Source organism: Parasteatoda tepidariorum, chromosome 2 (genome assembly GCF_982258835.1).
Source record: "Parasteatoda tepidariorum strain Cologne lab strain chromosome 2, Ptep-v5.0, whole genome shotgun sequence".
NCBI lineage: Eukaryota > Metazoa > Arthropoda > Arachnida > Araneae > Theridiidae > Parasteatoda > Parasteatoda tepidariorum.
The window spans coordinates 34,796,671-34,817,438 of NC_141756.1; the positions used below are offsets into that span (position 1 = coordinate 34,796,671).

Sequence of the window (20,768 nt, forward strand, 5' to 3'; positions counted from 1 at the left end):
ATACAAAAGGCAACTCAATTTTATTAAAGAAAATTAACGCAATTTTGAAATAAAAATTCAAATACAATGACTACGTTTTCACCCAAATAAACATATTTCACAATCCAACAAGGTTTTGTGGTCTTTATATCCCCTTATCTTTCAACTCTTTCTGTGTTAAAAACTGCATAAGCGACGATATAGGATGTATATTATAAATATCAACCTTGAGACTGTTTTACATACACCAATGGAGGGACAAGGGTTACGGTGCTCATCCTAGTTTTCATGACCTTGGGCTCTAGGGTGCAAGAATCGAAGATCCAATTAGGAGGTAAAGGGATCTAGCACTCGCCTCCGAATTAAGTGAACCGGGATCGAATCCCAGCGATGGCTGGTCGATACGAATTTCGCTCCCAGCTCGCACCAACCACATTGACGTAACTTATCCTCAGTAGTAGACAGATCATGGATTGCAGTCCCCTTGTCATGAGACTAGTCATGGGAGGATTCATTGTTTACCTCTCCATGTAACGCAAATGCGGGATAGTTCCGTCAACAAGTCCCCCACGAAGGCACATTTCTCCCGATACTTGATCCAATCATTGACCCTGTCTCTTGGATTGGGTTCAAAATTACAAGACAACCGAATTGAACTCGGGTAGTCATGAACTCGAAATTAAGTCAATTATTCAACAACGGTTATGAAATAATTTAAAAAATAGAATGACAGTCGAACGCGGAATCGTCAGTGTTTATTTCCCGTGCAATCTTGGTACTGATTTTATCGATCGAGGGAAATGATGAAAGATTGAGTAAACCTTGCCCATTCCGTGGATAGAACCCCAGGCCGAAAGAGCGGAAGCGCTTAGTGCTGTCACTCGGAGAGCAGGCCTCTTTAATTTCGTTCTTGTTCATAAAATACCATAGAACATAGAAATATGTAAAAAAAATTCTAAGGAACGGTAAGAATAAGAAAGAGAGGTTGAAAATATAAGAAAGAAATTAATTTAAATATGTTACGTTTTTTTTTTTTTCTTTTTTTTTTGAAAACTTTATTAAGCCGTTAGAAACAGCAATTTAAATTCTAATGTTACAAAATTTCACGCAGGTTTTTTTCGTTCAAATGCTTTTTGGTTCAATTATTTTTTCTCTTTTCTACAAACATTTTTTTTTAGATTAAAAAAAATATAGATGTAAATTACAATTCTGTTTGATAGTTTTTTGCTATCGTGCTTCAGTAATATTTTAAACAAACCTTTTACTGAACTAATCGAATAATTTATTATTGCTTAAAAGTTTTTCTGAAGAAGACAATTGATTTTTTATTTATATAAAGAATTTATACAATAGTTCCAATTTACTTCCTTTGTTTAACGCATTAAAATAATGTTTACTTAGGGAGAGAAGTATCCCGGTAATAGACTAGAAACTTTTTTAACATAAATATATAATCTTCAGGGCTCTGTCCAGGCCGAATTTACTACCGTTTAGCGGTACCTTCACAAATTCAATTTTAGGTAAAACGGTAGTTTCACAAATTCAACTTTAGGAAAAATGGTAGTTTCACAAAATACTTTTTCTTAAAATTTTATTTTTGTACCCCTTAAGAAACGACAAATCTATATTTTAACCATGTTTTTGTATTGATTTTTTAATATAATTTTTAATTTTTTCACAAATTATGTTTAAATTTTCACAAAATAGGTACCTTTCACAAAAACCTAGACAGATCCCTGATCTTAAAGCAAAGTTATTTATTTTTTGAGAACATTTTAACTATACTTAACAAGGCTAATGAAAAAAGTTCTGTAAAAAGGAAAGCTATAATCTATTAAAAATAATCCTCCTTGAAAAAAAATGATTAAATTTTTTTTTCAGATTTACTTGAACATTTAATAGAATAAACAAACAACTTGAACATTTAATAGCATGTGAATTTATCTCTTCAGTAGTTCCGAAACAGAGTTTAAAAATCTAGTGTATCTATTAAAGTATAAATACATAAACCGATTTTCCGAAGGAGTTAATAACTGTATAAGAAGTTAATAACTGTCTCAAAAAAGTCTATCTTATCAACAAGAGGATGCATTTTCCCATTATGCATTAATTTTTATGATTTAATATCGTATAGTAGTAATTAAGATAAAATTTTAAATAATTTAAGTACTTTTGTAGTGCTTTTATTATTTTTAAAGTAATTGAATTTTGAACCTTATGTACTTTTGAGTTATTTGTATGTTATTTTTTAACTTTTCTCCCTAGATCATCACGTCTAAAAATTTTATTCAAATCAATTTCTGATATTGATGTTAACTCTAACCGCAGCTATGTCAACCTAACCAAGTTGACTTTGAGACAAAATTTGCAAATATTTTTGTTAAATTTAAAAAAATAATAAATTGGAAAAGATTGTTTCTTAACCTCCTACACTGAGAAAAAAAAAGTACCCTCAAAACTGCCAAAATATGGTAAAAGCTATCACGCTCTATGGGGATGTCAATAACTTGGTAAATTTTATAAAAGCCCTTTGGTAATGATTTTTGTAAAATAAACAATAAGATATGATTCCATAATACAAGATAAAATTTAGCAATTTACCAGGATGCCTAAAAAGGTGACACGAAAATCATCTATTCGGTAAAATTTGCTTTTAAATTTATATTTTTCACTGTGGTAATAAGAACAATAATTTTAGAAACCAGAATGTTCTATAAAATGATATCATATGAACTGAAAAATTACCTATGGATTTTTAAATTACCATATAGTATTTTGGTTTTATTAGCCATAATTATGTTGTTTTTTTTGCCTGAAGTGCCATAGCCATACAAAACGGTAATTGTACCAGAATATTTTTCTCCGTGTGAAACACGCGCTTAATACACAGATGAAAACAATACAAGAGAAAAATGCTTTTTTTGCTATAAAAAATCTAAGAAAGCATAAAAACCAAACCTTGCGAAAATATCCGATATAAGACCAATATATTGAAAAACAAAAATAGACTTGACCTGTACTCTGAATAAGGAAATTGGTCACTTGGTCTAGCACAGTAACTGACCGACACCCTATCAGTCAGAGAAAAACAAGTCTGATATAGTGTGAGATCGCCTCGAGGAGCTACACAACTATTGCATGGGCGTTTTGTACTGTTTACCAGGATCCTTATCCCTGTGGCAACCACACCCATTCTTTCACAACTGCACCCTTGAGCTCATCGATGGTCGCTGTAGCTGGTTTTCGAGCTACTATTCAATGTCTAAGGGCGTCACATAAGGGTTCAATGGGTTTAAGGTCAGGGAGCATCACAGGCCACTCCAATAACTGAATATCTTGCTCAAAACTACTAGTGTCTGAGGTTCACTCCCTGAAGTTAGCTAGGGTAAATTCAGCGTGGAAGCACCCACCAGATCATGATTGGTATATCGCCAAATGACCCGGATTATCCCTGCAGTGCACTTGTCCTAGATTTGCTCAAACAACTTTGTCAAGACTTAGGACCGACCATATAGAGTGTTTGACTTTCAGAGCGAAGAAAAAGACTTATGCCTATTGTCATTGCTCGGCCATCGCTTCGCCATCTCATCTTTTGGATTGCATTGGAGCCTCTGTGAGGCAACTGATGAGTGATGGAGAGACTGTCTATGACTTGCTGATGCGACATGATCTTCTGAACTTGGTCTTGATCTCTAGACCAAGTGGATAAGCAACAACAACAACATAACTAAATATCCTCCAATTACGGGTATTCGTCCACCAACTGAGCCCTGTATAGACGGGCGTTATCGTCGTTAACCTTGGCCCAAATCCTCAGTAGAAAAGTCTCACACAAGGTGCAAGGATCTAGTCCATGTACCGCTGACCTGTCAAAGCACCTCTATCGAACACATGAAGGTTAGTATGTCCATCTACTAAGATGCCTGTCCAGATCATCAAACCACTTCAACCATAGTGGGCTTTTTCAACATTCTTAGAGGGCCGATATCGACTGTCGGATCGACTTTCAAGATCAGAACGCGTCTCGATACACTATCTAGTCAGAATCACGACTCATCACTAATTAAAACCAGACCCAATCATCCTCTGTCCAAGACAGGTGTTCTCGGCACCGTTCTAGACTGTTCTTTTTGTGGTTCACACTCAAAGGGATGTAGATTACAATGCGCCTGACATACAGGCCACCTGCATTAAATCTCTGAATGACTGTTATTGGTGAAATGGATGATTCTATTGCATTATATCGGTTGTGAGACAGCTGTGTCACTCTCATGAACTTATCCTTTTTGGCTAGAAGTGTCAAATAATTTGGCTAGAAATGTTTGGCTAGAATGAGGATATCTGAAACGAAAAATCTTCCAACTGCCCCCATCTTGTGGTCTCGACTAGACGATAACCACTGACAATAATTACAATGGACAAGCAAAGAAATTCATAAGACAAGGTGTGGGCTAAACTAATGTGTTTCAGAACATCCTAAAGTTACACACTTCACCGAGCAATTGAAGTACTTCTACACAAACGTGATTTCAACGGAGCTGCTTTACGACGTTACATGCCACTGCAAGGCATAGGTGCCTGTGAAGAGCGTAAATATCATCTGATACCTTATTTGCATGTATAGGTGTTTCTTTTTCTGTTCTTTTTTAATAAAAAAGGCGTTCTTTCGAAATTGTTGAATTTGTTCGAAATTGTCTAAAATGCAATGAAAATGTTTTAAGAAAGGTAGGAAATTTGATTGAAAAAACCTTTTGGACAATTTTATATCGCATGAAAATCTTTTTTATTTTAGTTTAGTGAATTTCATTTTATGATCAAAATTTGAAGAAGTACACTTACAAAATCCGTCGCTTTGTATTAAAAAAGCGATAAAAGTCCAAATTTATCAATTTCAACATGATAATTTAAAAATAATTAGTACATTTAAGTAATTTTATTTTTTCATCGCATTTATTATATAGCTTTCTTTTCAACTATATTTCTAAGTTAAAATCACCTTTCCTGCCGTTATTCAAAACTAGGATCTTAAAAGATTTAGTCAAATCTATTACATTACACGTATTTACATTCTAAATAAAATATCACAGCAACAAATATTCCCGTTTTGAAGTAATAATATCTCGCAATTAAATTGTTATCCATGAGTAAAAGCTTTTTATTCTAAATGAAATATCACAACAACAATGATTCCGATAATTAAATAATTGCATCCCGCAATACAAATATATTATGGGTAAAGGCTTTTAATTATAAGGGGAAAAAATGGTCCTAAAATGTTTGCATCTATAACAGAAGTTTAAAAGATTACAAGTCATAAAATATAGAGTTTCCACTTGTGAATAAATAGCGTTAAGTTTCGAGTTAGATATTTTATGTTTAAGAGTTGTTAACTTCTGTTACAGCAAAGTTTTAGATTTTATAAGCTGATATTGTATTCCCATTTTTATGTGAGTCTTCTAAGACTGGAATATTTTAAAGAGCCCACTTTATAGAATTTTCCGAGCTTTCAACACTCAAAAGTTCTATCAAAAAGTTGTAAAAGTAATTACTAAGGTGCTTTTGAAGTGAAGCATTTATGACTTACATGGATTCTATAAAATCTTACAACTAATCTCGAGTAACTTTTCAGGTATTTCTTTTACCGTGAAAATACTTATAATTTGGAACTGCATTTGGCCAATCTCGAATTAGATAAGCCATTCATAAATAAATTATCCCTATGATTAGTAAATTTCGTATAAAAGTTAATAAATTAATTTTAAAAGATTTTCTTTTGAATCCTTTATTTTTGCTTTCATGCTTTCTAAAGCATCCCAAACATGCTCGATAGGATTCAAGTCCGGTAAACGAGCTGGACACTTCACGCACTGAATTGCTTGCTGATGAAAATAATCATCCACGCTCAGAATCTTGTGCGCTGATACGTTATCGTCCTGTAGCCTGAAATCATCACCCATTGCACCAGCATAAGGACATCAGCATAAAAAAACACAAATGATGGCATTTCTATACACGTTAGCGGTCATGGTTCCAAATGGAAAGAAATGCAGGTCAGTGCGTTCACCCAAACAGAATGACATCCATCCAATTTTCTACAGAATGAAATATCTGTCTTCAAATCCAATCGGAATACCATTTTTCAAGAGAAGTTCACGTAAAGATTTAGAATTATTTAGTATAAGCAAATAATGATTACAAAAAAACTTAATACGATTAATTTGAGATAAAATTAAGGATACCATTTTTCAAGAGAAGTTCACGTGCAGATATAGAATTATTTAGTATAAGCAAATAATGATTACAAAAAAACTTAATACGATTAATTTGAGATAAAATTACGGATACCATTTTTCAAGAGAAGTTCACGTAAAGATTTAGAATTATTTAGTATAAGCAAATAATGATTACAAAAAACTTAATACGATTAATTTGAGATAAAATTACGGATACCATTTTTCAAGAGAAGTTCACGTAAAGATTTAGAATTATTTAGTATAAGCAAATTATTATTTACAAAAAAACTTAATACGATTAATTGAGATAAAATTACGTTTCTGTAAATACGTATAAAAATATCGAAATTCCAGTAAATTTATTTTCTGGCTGACAGGAAATCTAAAGTAATTTATTTTATCAAAACATTAAACTTGAGTATGAGACGAGTTCAAGGAAATGAATCAATCAAGGAAGTCCGATGATAAATTAGACGCACACACACTAATTAGTTTTTAATTCCTTTGACATATTATGATTGCAGTATCAAAATAAATACATCTGAATAAAGTAAAATCATTAATAAATCTGGAGTCATTCCTAATAAATATCTCAGCATTCTTTTCAAAGTAGTGTAAAAAAAGGTCAGCTTAAATACTTGAAAAATTGGTACCTTGTGGTATCCCAATAATCTGGAGGAAGACACCTTCACCGTTAAAAAAAAGTACTAAAACTACAAAAATTAATAATGATTTGTCAGTATTGAAAATTGATACCAAATTTTTTTCTAAAACCATAAAAGTATGCGGAAAAAAATTTTAAGTTTGTCAAGTATTATATCATTTCTCATGTTCCTGGCTTATAATGTTTTGAAATAAATAATACTAGTATCACTATCAATGAACAATGCAATAAATAAATATTATCATTTTAAATATCAGTATGCTCATATGTTTCCGGTTGCACTAAGTGAGAATAATCAGGAAACTCACTTATTTACTCCTCGACTCTACAGTCCATGAAGGTACTTGGTCTCCTTTACCACACTTTTTCTGGTCTTTGGCTTCTATCCTTCAATTTTTCATTTTCTATTTTTTTAGATCTCCTTCTACCTCATCAAGCCATCTTTTTCTAAGGCGTCCGACTTTTTTCTTTCCTTCTAGTTTTATTTTATAAATTTTCTTTGTTGCGTTTTCCTCACTCATTCACTCCAGATGTATTCTTTCTGTGCTTATTAAATTTACTATACATGTATTTTTAGACAGTTTACTTAACTCTAAGTTTCTCCTAATTCTCCAAAAATCTCCATCTTTGATTGGTTCATATATTTTCCAGAGAATCCTTCCCTCAAATTTACTATAAACATTTTTTCGTCATTCTGAGTGGTAGTAGAAGTTCCTGTTGCCTATGTAACAATGGGTCTAATTATTGTTTTCTATAACTGTTGTTTCAATTTTCTTGAAAGCAGAGAAGATTTAAATAATTTAAGCATTGAAAAATAACATTTGTTTCCTGCTGCAGGTCTAGCTTTTATCTCTGTGTTTAGTTCATTTTTTTTCCGTGTTAATTGTGCCAAGAAATAAGAATTAGGCCACAGTTTCAAACCAAGTTCAGTATTTAATGCACTCGTGGTTGGTCCATTTTCTTTGTCCATAACAACACATTTAGTTTTTTTCCTGTTACCCAAAAGTCCAACAGTTTTTGCCACCTTTTCCAAATCCTTATGCTTTTGCTAGACATTTTTCTGTTCGAAACATTAAGTCCACGTCATCAATCAGGTACTTATGCAAGAAAATTATTTCAGTTTAATCGACAGCATCAAAGTACTTTTTAGATATCCCAAAGTATCACATAAATTTTTATTTAGGTGAATGGATTCGCTTTAAAAATTATTGTGCACCCATGTTTTCGAATGCATGAATGATAGGTCATTCGTTATCATAACTAACATTAAATTTTCTGTTAAGTCAATAAGGAATTTTAGCTCAAATACTGGATACCAAATTTAAAGTAAATCACCAAATATTGCAATAATTACATTACTTAAAAATGATGCTTGTCATCAATAAAATGTTTGTTCCTTCTTATGTTGAACTGCTCTTACATGCATCATTTCACGATGAATGTAACAAATTTTTTTTCAAATTCTTAGACGGACTGAAATCACATTATTTACAGACTTCTAACTTTCTGTTGACCACATTTATCCCTTTAAGCACGTGTCACCTTAATAAGTTGATATTAACTGCAGTTGATGAAATTGCCAACTCATACCGATAAAATTATTACTCTAATTTTACAAATACAGTTTACATTGATTAATAGGCAAAGATATAAAAGTAAAAATTGAAACAGCTCTTAATTTGAACATTCTTGTTCATGTTGCCTTTAGAAACCTGTCTTTATTACGATTATATACATATTTTTATTTTAAAATTTCACTTACTATAAGCAATAATTATAATGAGCTCAACTATAATTTTACTGTTTGTGTTTAGATGCTTTGTAAGATAAGCATTTTATTTTTTCCCTTACTATTCCATTCGTAAGAAAATAAGTGTGGTCAAAACATTCAAAATATGAAAAAATATTTAGTTTTTGGCTCAATGCAGGGCCAAAAAGCTCGGTACTCTTTGCCGAAGCACTTTGGTTATGATTTCGGTTAAATTAACAATGAAATATGATTTTACAATGTGTAATAAAATTTGTTAGGTTTATCATGATACCTTACTGCATGGAATAAAAATGATTTAGTCGGTTAAATTTACTTTTCTGTTTTTTTTAACTAAATGGGGAGTAATAAGAACTATAAAGTTAAAAACCAGAGTTTCCGGTAAGCCAAAGGAATGATTACAGTGAAATAATTAACATGGATATATATATATATATATATATATATATATATATATATATATATATATATATATATATATATATATATATATATATATATATATATATATATATATATATATATATATATATATATATATATATATATATTCATTCAGAAATGTCATTACTGTACAGTTCGTTAATTTCACCAGATTTTTTCCTTCATGCAGCTTATAACGTAAGATTTGCGCACTTGCAATTTGTTTCAATAGGCAATTTGAATCTCTCTTTGAGGCAACATCGAAGAAAATATTCATGGATCTGTATTTTGTAAAATCTCTGGAGGCCCTACAGTGGGGCATTAAGAAACCTACCGCTTAACCGTATTCTTTGGTTATAAACTATTGTTTTCAGACTCTCATTAATAATGGGGAATACTATTCTGACTGAGGGGGGGAAAAGTAATAAATTTATAAATCACACAGCACTACTAACTGGTTTAAAAAGAATAAACTTGGTTCACTGCAATGTTAAAAACTTTTGAAGATGAAAGAAAAAATTGAAGGAATCAATGTATTTTTTTTTCTTACAAAAAAAGAAAAAAAAAGCACAAATTAAGATCTTATCTTGATGTTGAAACTGTCAAGTTGAAAATCTAAAATTTAAGTGATACTAAGAAATTTAAAATTTTCAAAAACCTCGCTATGAATTTTTAAAATTTCTTACCTATTAATGCCGTAAAATCTCTCTTGATGGAAATTAAGAGTAAACACACCGCTTATTATCTCACTAAGAGGTTATCTAAGGTGATGGCTAATTAACTAAGGAGGTGATTGGCGAGTAAGTGCAAAAAGTGACATATAATTCCTGTTTTAACCATATTGAGACATCGTTATGCATTTGAATTAATAACGATATTTCAACATATCCCCTTTTCTTTTTCCTCAAATTATAACTATATCAAATAAAACAATATAAATTATATCCAATCAAAAAAGCATAGGGTACACTTTAAATAACGCACATGAATAACGCACAAATGAAAATACAGAAGTATAAATACTATAGATTCGGTTCTATAAACAAGAACCTTCCTCGGTATCTAAACTTCAAATAACAGTAGAGAAGTAAAGAGAAACCGCATGCAAAGAAAGTTAGTCAATAGAGAGAGAGAGGAACAAATTTAAGCAGGACAACAAAAGAAGTGAGATAAGAAGCAAGGGTGAGGAGGCTTGGCGGAAACCCCAGGATGCAGAAGGATAATTTGGGAAATGGTGGGATACCAGAAAGACGTTTAACTAAAATATTAGAATTTTTCAAAATATGGAATGATTCCCACAAATCATTCCGTTAATGATGATTGAGTAATTTTGGAAGAGGAAAACTCCAACCATGTAGGGCAAGGATGGCGAACCAATGGCACGCGACACAATACTTTTGGACACTCCACCGATCACAATTGTTGTTACACTATGAATTGTTATTACACAAATGTTATTACGCTATGAAGCATATGTAACAATTAAATTAAAATTCACAAAAAACAAACAAAATAATAAGCATTATTAATAAAAAATTAATAATTAATTCATTATTAATTAATTATGAATAAAATTAATAAAAGTAATTAATTATTAATAAAAAATTAAAAACTAATACTAAAAAAACTATTAATAGCCGTAAAAAACAAGCTAATAATAAATAACTAGCAAAAAAAATCAACAGCTTAAACTAACGTCTTACAACCTAATATAAGTTATTGGTCATCTAATCTGCAACAACAGAAGTCACACTGATGTTACTTTCGAATTAAGTGTATAACTGAGACATTGCAAAATGTATTTTTTTTCAATGTAAATAAAGAGCTTTGAGTTGATAGTATTTAGTATTATTATTTTCCCAATAATCACGAAGTCAAAATTATTTGACGGCACGTCTATGACCTCATTAAGCAATTTTTTAGAGAAAATGGCACACTGGTGTATAAAGGTTCGCCACCCCTGATGTAGGGTGATGGAAGATCGGTTAATATCCTGATTTTGGGCAAATCTTCAATGTTCTCAGATGTCAGACAAATTTAAACCCTGCATTTAGTTTGTTCAATATATGAAAGACCACATTTATACGAAATTTGATAAATACTGCAACTATTAATATCCGCAATAGGATATTAAAGGTTGAAAAAATTTCATTTCTTTACAGCTGGGAAAACGACATACTCAAATCGTTCCAATATTAAATAGACGAACTAGTACCGTGCTCAAAACTCGAACATGCAGCATTTAACTTGCATCTTAATGATCGACTTTATCTTTCGTCGAGTATATAAATAAATACTTCTACTTTAATTTTCAATATTTCGGTATATAAATGTAATCTTCGTTTGATTTTCTCGTGTTTCTCGTTTTTTTGGGGTGATGGGAGCAGTTAGGGCCTAGGAAAGTTAGTGATATTTTGCCACCATCCTGCGGAAATTGCTCCTGCACTGACTGCGTGGTAATGTTCCCCTGAAGAAGCTAGTATGTTGTTAGTGTTTTATCTTCTTATTTATTTTATGACTGGGTGCTGTTATCGGTGGATTCTGCTTACTCTTGCTGTTTTTTTTGGAAATTTGGACAGGTTATTCATATATATATATATATATATATATATATATATATATATATATCCAAATATCAGTAGAAGGTTGCACCAAAAATAGGTGTTTTGAAGAAACAAAACACCTATTCTCATTCCTTCTCATTTATTTTTCTTCCTTTTATAAAAGCAGAGGAAGGTTCCAGAATTACTAGGGTATTTTTGACGTGCTCAAATGCAGGCCATGGTAGCTATTTACCGTAACAAAACTATTTACCGTAAGAAGTCATTTTAGGACATACCTCTAACCATTTTATACCGAGCACCAAATTTAGGAAGCAACATAAAGGAAATGAACTTTAATAAATGCAAATAAGCCATTTACCTACTTAACCCCTTAACGATCGGTCAATTTTCAAGAAACGGTCATAAAAGTGCCTAATTTTCGGCTTTTGTATTTTATTACGTATTTGATTAGTGCTAACATCTAGTTTAAAAGAAACCAACTATCTACAATTACCTTAAAAATATCCTAGTGCTGCCATCTGGTGTGTAAAATTAGAAATAAAATGTTTTCCGGGCAAAAGAAATGAATTGGTTTTATTCTTATTGGTGCGTTACTACTGAACACTCCAGCTCGCCAATATCACGGGAGAAAGAAATAGAGAGCGAGACCTCACCCCGTCATTTTCACGGGAGCGAGAAAAAAGGGTAAAATAAGTAATGAACTTAAAACAATATGCATTAGTCATACCTAAATACCGAGGCCGAGTTGTAAAGAAAACATGGCGTTGTAAACAAATATTGTTCAGTTTACAGTCACCGTTAAACTTTTGGGTCTTTTGCAATATTTTTGTGCAATCAATGACACTATGGAAGTATTTATCGATCATACTTCACAATTTATGATGTAACTGAAATAAAATGATATTGGATTTAACTAGACTTTGGGACTAACTTTAGACTTTCGTTTTTGACGTTTTGAACGTTTTAGACTAACTTTTTTTGGGACTTTACTAACGAGAAACTTTACCGAGTTTTTGTACAGTATATGTATACAATTTGACAATATTTCTTTAATGTTTCAACAATTTTGTGTATTTTCAGTATTTCAGTATTTAATGCATTTTCAGTAGTAATATGTTGAGATTAGAAATTATATGTTGAAAATTAATTTTTTCCAGATGTTTATTGCAATTCTACATGGGACGGCATTTCGTGTTGGCCAACAACTGCTGCTGGCACCATTGCCCGGGTTCCATGTTTTGAAGAATTCAACGGTGTGCGCTATGATACCAACAGTAAGTCCTTTCATGACAAAATTTACTGAGTTATTATGAATTAAAAAAATGTGAGTTAAATAAGTAATTTTTAATTAAACAGTAAAAACTAAAATGTACGAAAAGAAATTAGGTAAATGACGTTATTGGTCTTATTACTAGAACAACTCCACACGAAAGAGTTTTAACAGAAATTTTGTTTCGAATGATATTTTAACTATATTTATAAATGGAATTATTTATCACCTGACATGAGAATAGACCTGCAAGTGTCTGAAAGATGTCAAAATATCGACCAGATAATGTCTAAGTGATGTTTTGTTCTCAAGAGGTTATTTTCAGAGAAAAATTTTGATTTTTAAGGCTTCGTCAAAGAATAAAACACTAAAAAACTTAGTCAATAAATAATCAATATTTAGGAATGTTTTTATAAATAATATTACATTATAATTTAAATAATTTGCATATGTTTAAAACAGTTACACTTAAGTTCAAATATTTGTTAAATTCTAAAATTAAATTTAATTTTAAATAAATATGTCAAGTTGTTTTAAATATTTTATTGGTATTAAGTTTATTTTTATTACTTAATAAAAATTAATACTTTTTCCGGTTCGAAACTGGTTTGTTAATTTTTCATTAAACCGATGTTTTTAAAATAATACATTAATATATACTTCAATTTGAACTGTGTTTTATGAAAAGTACAGAAATTTTTAACTCTATTTAAAGCATAAATTGACGTTAACATAAGTAACATTATACTTAAAATGCATTTTATTCTTAGTTATAATCATAATCAATTAGGGTGATAAATTTTGGATGATGATAATTTGAATAGATTTGATAAGAATATTTATTTTCTCCCCTGCGTTTATCACTTCTTTCATTTTTGTATACGAATTTTAAATATTTTTTTGTTATCGTAAATAGCCTTTGAAGCAAAATTATTTATCGCGTCAGATAAATTTGAATATTTAATTTCTTAAGAGAAAGTAATCTATGGAAATCAAAGCTTTTCCTTACAGTCAATTAAGGTCCCTTAGCTGCATAATTTAACATCAAAAAATAGTTGCATTAAACTCAATTAAAATAACGAATAGTTAGCGCTTATGTTTGAATAAATTAACATTAAAGGAAAACTTATATAAGAAAGGGGTAAAAAAATCATTAAAATTGCAATGGGAAAGGATTTATTATTAATAATAAGTTATATATGTGAGCAGTTTAAAAATACTATAACTGAAATAGTAATTATAAGAATTTGTACTAGAAAAGCTAAAATTTTTATTAATGCGTATTTTGTAATTCCTTCAACTCAATGTAATTTTATATAGTGGAACCTCAATTTAATGCTTTAAATTGAGCTAGCGTTAAATATAACACACGGCGGAAATAACATCGGGGTAAAAGAAATAAAGCACATTTATTACGAAACGGACAACGTTAAAACAGGATTCCACTGTATTTTATTTTATTATCGGCGTGGAACAACCAACCCAACTCTGAATTTACGATTATGAATATTTAACTCCAACTCAGTTTTCAGACCGACTCAGAAGACAAGGGAAATTCTGGATCAAGCATTGATACAAATTAGCCTTCGTGGAGGACTTTTGCAGGACGTTGAGAACTTACCCGCATTGCGTTTATCTGGAGAGGACAACTACAAAAGCGTCCCACAGTTAGACCAGTGGCTCAAATTAGATGATTTTAGCCCATGACAGAGGATAATTTATGTCAGCACTGCGGTTGGTGTGAACCTGAGCTGGTGTAATGCGACGCTGGTTTCATTAAACAAAAAAATATCCTAGCAATATTGCTTACAAACATTTGCTGTCTACCCTAGCTGCTTAGAACGGGAACAAAATAAAATATTTGAAAAATTAAAAAAAAACATCATAATGAATTTTTTTTGGCAGTACTTCGTATGCGTACTACGGAGTATTCAAGCATTGGGGAATAACTGCTTTCAGCGTGTTTTTAAAATCCCAATTGAGCCTAAAGTGAAATTAAGTATATACACTAAGAGTCAAGAAATTGATAATTTATCTGAAACTTTTTTATACATCAAATGATTCACTAATGAAGACGAAAAGACTGAAAATATCAAAACCTTTTTGAGTGCCAAAAACAGGGAAACGCTCTTAGATGATTGGTATTTTGATTAATGACTTCGGAAAGGTTTTAATGATTTCATCTCTACCTTTTTCCGTGATTCCTGCCGTGGTGTCTCAGGGGATAGAGCACTCGCCTTCCAATGAGATGACCCGGGTTCGATCCCAGCGATAGCTGGTCGATTCAAATTCCTCACCCGACTCGTACTGACCACAGTACTGACGTAAATATCCTCAGTGGTAGATGGATCATGGATTAGAGTCCCCTTGCTTTCAAGCTAACCGTGGAGGTTTTCGTGGTTTGCCTCTCCAAGTAAAGCAAATGCGGGTTAGTTCCATCAAAAAGTCCTCCATGAAGGCAAACTTCTCCTAATACTTGATCCAGGAGTTTCCTTGTCTTCTGGATCGGGCTCAAAATTACTAGGATACAGAGTTGCACATTGGTAGTCGTAAACCCTAATTTGGGTCACCTGTTCAACAACGGTTATAATATAACATAATATAGTGATTCTTGATAACGTGATTGCGAGTGATTCACAACTTCAGAGAATGAAGCTGGACCAAAGCCATAAAATCCTAAACAGAATATGTTTTGTTTTTAAAAATACTAAAGGTACTCCATCAAGAATCAATATGATTGATGGAAATATTACAATTATCATGCATTGTAATATTACAATAGTAAATATTATAATACACAGCCTAGATTAAGGGATATCTTAAAAAACCATCTTTTCATGAGGAAATGATATATTAGAAAAAATTCTGTTTAATTCGAAATTTTTAATTGCATCGTTATATGTATTTTGATTTTCAATTCAAAGTTTCCTTCAAGCAGTATAATTTGTCAAAAGTTATTTATCACATGCTTTCATGCTAAGATATATTTAATTGATAACACATTTTTGTAAAGATTTTCTGGTGGCAACTTCAAATAAACAAATAAAGCCTAATCCTGATTACAAACTCTTTTAAGATAAATAAGCGAAAAAAATCACATTTGATATTTCTATAAATTTTTGAAGTTAAAATTAATAAAATTGTGTTTAATAAGTTGAACATGATAAGTTTTTTCGATTAAAATAACATAATATTACTCTAAACTAATAATTTAAATATGTGAAAGTGATAATTTAAATCTTTTAAGTATGTTGAGTATAAATCACTAAACAGCTTTGAAAGTGATGTTTTTTTAAAAGGTATGAAACAGCTTTTAGCATTACGTATCTCTGAAAAATGTATTAATTTAAATTATAAAATGACTTTTTTCAGCTAATGCAAGCCGCCAATGTCTCGGTAATGGAACCTGGTCTGATTGGTCAAATTACAGATTGTGTAAACCAGTTAATCTTCACGAAGAAGAGTTTTTTCAAGTATTGCATTTTATATTTCTCATAATAACTATTTCCTTTTCTATGCATACTTACTGTTTATTTTAAATAATTATATAAATCTTTAACGAAAATAAGAGCTGTTATCTTTTGTTGACCCATAATTAGATAATGTACCGTTTAAATATACGGTGTGACGTATGATGTGGTAGAAGTCGAATTCTTTTGCCATAGATGGCGCCACTGAAAAACAAGAAGCGCACCCTCTGCCTTGAATCAGCTCGGTTTCACCAAGCAGGCTTGTTAGAATGGCATGTGGCATTAGAACCAACCAACCAACCAGATAATGTACCGTACTTTAATGGTATTTCTGGCAAAAAAATTCTGGCAAATGGTATTTCTGGCTAACTTTTGTTTAATAAAACCAAAATATACGGTATTTAGATCATTTATTTGGTAAATCGTACCAGTTTACCCGAAAATCTGGTACTCAGAATTATATTTCTTGAAACCAGAAAATACAAAACTAAAGAGATAATTTGACCGAATATTTCTTTTTGCCATGCTTTAATATCATCAAATTACCAAGTATTATCACATTTACCAAATTTTATCACGCATTATAAAGCCATATTTTTTTTAATTAAACCAAAATCATCACCAAAGCACTTTGATAAAAATTGCCGTGCATTTTAATATACCCGTATAGCCAGAAACTTGGTAAATTTTGCCATATCGTGGTAGTTTTGACTATACTTTTTTCCTAACTGTGAATATCTTTGATTTATCTTTCATCATTATCTTACTCAGAACTTCAATTAACGAGACTTAGAAGCTAAATTATATTCCTTGTGCACTGAAATTTTTTCTTAAATTCATATCTTAAAATTAGATACTGAGTAATTGGTTCAGTTTTAAAATTTAATGCCGGTATTTTAAACCATTTATATCATGCAAATTCCTGTAACATTCATTAGGTGTTGAAAAAAATCCTTTTTAAATTCAGTTGATATTAAGTTTAATGAAATCTCGTAAGAATAGTAAATTTGCCCTGTAATACGGTACAATTTGGCACCTTATTTCATTTGGAAAAATGTTATTGTTTAAAAAGTTCCAAAATTTTTAACACTGTTTAATCAAACTGATTATAAATAATTGCACTTTGAAGTTTAATTTAATGCAAAACCATACTCGATGAAATTTAAAGAAAGTAATAGATGTATATTTTACATAAATCAAATCAACTTTTAATCATGTTTATTTAAAATACTTATTTATTTAAAATACTTATATTCTCAAGAAATTCAATTCTGTAAGTGTTATATTTATCCTTGACCCATAATTTAGTAGAAATTCGATATCTCTTAATGTGGTATTAAGTGAAACCTTGCTCCTTATTCAACTTTAAGAATAATAATCTGTAATCAAATTTAAAAGTTAATTATTTTGCTGATAATATGCTTCAACTTAGAACCATATAATTTGGAGCTAAAATGTATAATATTAAGGTTCAAAAGAGTCCAAAATTTCTAGTAAGGTGCAAAACTCTTTTCTCTTTATAAAATACAAAGTAATTCTTTGTGATGAAGTTAAATTTTTTTTAAAAACAAAGTTTTAAAATCACAAATAGTAAAAATTTATTAAAAAAAACCATAAGGGTTTCGATGTCACAATGTAGATGTATCTTTGTGACGTCAAAACTGGCACAGGTTTTTAATCAATTTTTATTATTTGTGATTTTAAATCGATATTTTTTTTAATGAAATTTTATTTTCCTATTCTCTTTGCTTATTTTTTGACCCATTTTCCTAACTCAGTTCCTTAACTTACAACATTTTTTGCACGTTAATTCACGCACTGAATCAATGTTTCCTCCAAGTAGCGTATATTCATAAATTTTAATATAAAGCGTACTTAAAAATTCAATTAACATTCATGTGCAGATGAGGAAAATTTTCCGAATGAAACGAAAACTAGAAAAATACTGTTCTTAAAAAAATAAACTATTGAACCTTCAAAACATTTGAAACTATTATTTATATCTCGTATGTATTTATGTGATCTAGGTAGTACAGGTGTGAAAGCGAGACGGAGAAGAGGAAAGGCTGGTAGTAAAATAATTTCAGTTATTTCTAACTTTCGGAAGGAGTTTATTTATTCTTTTTTTAAACTACTCAACAATATCTACTTTATCTTGGAAAAGAAACAGTTTCATAATTATGCTAAAACTAAAAAAGAAATCTTGATAGTTACAGATACTTAATTTTTCTCGAGAAAATGCTAAAATTAAATGCTTTTCGTACCAGTTTTTGCTCTTTACCGTCTTGCTATATAAGGGCTTTCAGCCATGAGGTTGTATTGTATATAAAAACGAGTTAGTAGTTGACACGCTGAGTTACTATATGCCCCGATACTGTTTATCCGATGAGCCTATGCTCATCTATAAAAGATGAGCATCGGTTCCTCACACATTCTAACTGCCAATAAGTATAGAATCTAGTGATGTAACTGACCAATGAAGTTTGAACTGCTGAATTGTAAACTTGGACTACAGCAAATTATGAAAGATCTAATAACACGTAAGATGTCAGCGCAATACATTTAAGGCATTTAAAGTACATGCCATTAGTTAATTCGTGGATTTTTTATAATTTTGTGTCACTCTTAAGACGCGTAAGAAGATGTTTAAAACAAGAACAAAATAGTCTCCCGACAGCACTTCTATTGCTTATCGAGACTCATTACTGTATTGTTATAGTCTAGGCTTTACTTCCCTTTGACAATAAGCATAATGGATAATTTTGTATACGTAGATTATGTAAATATATATTACGCTTTCTAAACATTTAATTTAAAACGTTGTAATCACTTTAACGTGTACTTTTTTAATATATAAATTTAAATATGTAATGTTTTTAAGATTATATGCTGAGAAGCAAATTTTTTTAAAAAAATCCTACAAATCTAGCATAAAATTGTTTCGGTATATTTTTCACACAAGAGCGATGTTTGACAAAAATACATTCAAAATATTTTTACTTTGCATTAACCATGCGATTTTTAGAATCTTCTTGAATGTCTGCATTTTATGGATAATTATGTCATTATCAAATAGGTTCTGTGGGACATGAAAGAAGCGGCTACCATTTACTATGTTGGATATGGAATATCCTTAGTTGCATTGAGTCTTGCCCTTTTTGTGTTCTTCCATTTCAAGTATGTCTTTTTTTTGTTCTTAACACATTGCTTTAAATGACTTCTATAGCCGTCAAATGTTAGGGAATATTTAGGCAAATAATGGCTAAACTTCTCATGTACAGTGTGCAAAAAAAAAGGACCACCCTGATAACTTTTGATCTAATCATGGGATTTTCATGTTCTATCCCTCAATTTTAATGGCTCAAGGGGGTGACCTAAAATATGTTATTTAATAAGTGCAGGCGATATTTTAAATTACGAAATCTGACACAAAAACGTACTTTTCTGAAAAACATGCCTTTTATGTAGCAGATTCGGATTTCTGATCTCGAAAATATAGGGGGTAGCGGCAATCTGGGAAATATGGTCCCAATAGTATGGTCAAGAGAGCACTCCAAAGTTTGAAAGCTTTAATGTTAATTTTATGTTTTTGCTTATTTCGCCGTATCTCAAGAAAATTTACGCGAGTAAAAAATTTTTGCACACAATTATTAAACTCGTTTTAAATTCCATGTAATAAATAACTTTTGGTATGTATTTATTATTTTTTATTATTTTATTTAAGAATGATCGAAAAATATTTTGAATTGTAATATGTACAATTTTTGGCATAATTTTGAATAACATAATTTTATATGATAAAATACAAAGTTTGAGCAAAACCGGTTGAATAGTTCTTGAGAAATTGTATTTCAAATAAGACAAAGATTTAAAATTCGATTTCTCAAGAACTAATCAACAGATTTTGCTCAAATTTTGTATTTTGCCATGCAAAGTTGCATGTTTTAAAATAACGTAAAAAATTTTATACCTTACAATTCATAATTTTTTAAATATTATTTAATAAAATAATAAAAAATAATGAATATTTACTAAAAAGTATTTTTTTGCTTAAAATAATCTTTGGATAAACGGATTTTATAACTTTGGGCAAAAATTTTTCAATTCGCTTAAATTTTCTCCAGATATGACTAAATGAGCAAAAAGTCTAAATCACATTAAGGGCTTCAAACTTTGAATCACTCTCGTGACCAAACAGTGGAAATCATATTTTCTAATGACATGCATAGGCTACCCCCTATATTTTGGGGTAGCCTATAATAATAAAAAACCAAATCCGTTGAAAAACAGGTATGTTCATTCAGACAAAATACATTTTTGTGTCTGATTTCGTAACCTAAAATATCGTCCGCACTTATTAATCAGCATATTTGATGTCACCCACTCGAGCCCTCAGG

The 20,768-nt window shown here is 30.6% G+C and overlaps 1 protein-coding gene across 4 annotated transcripts in view; it reads left to right on the forward strand.

The window, feature by feature from the left end:
- LOC107454966 (diuretic hormone receptor) overlaps nt 1-20,768 on the forward strand; it is a 174,541-nt gene that overhangs the window by 127,510 nt on the left and 26,263 nt on the right. For all 4 annotated transcript variants that reach the window (XM_071177413.2, XM_071177411.2, XM_071177412.2 and 1 more), the window contains exons 3-5: nt 12,789-12,905; nt 16,274-16,374; nt 19,448-19,548. In XM_071177413.2, the coding sequence (XP_071033514.2) occupies nt 12,789-12,905; nt 16,274-16,374; nt 19,448-19,548 (319 nt within the window). The remainder of the gene's footprint in view (nt 1-12,788; nt 12,906-16,273; nt 16,375-19,447; nt 19,549-20,768) is intronic.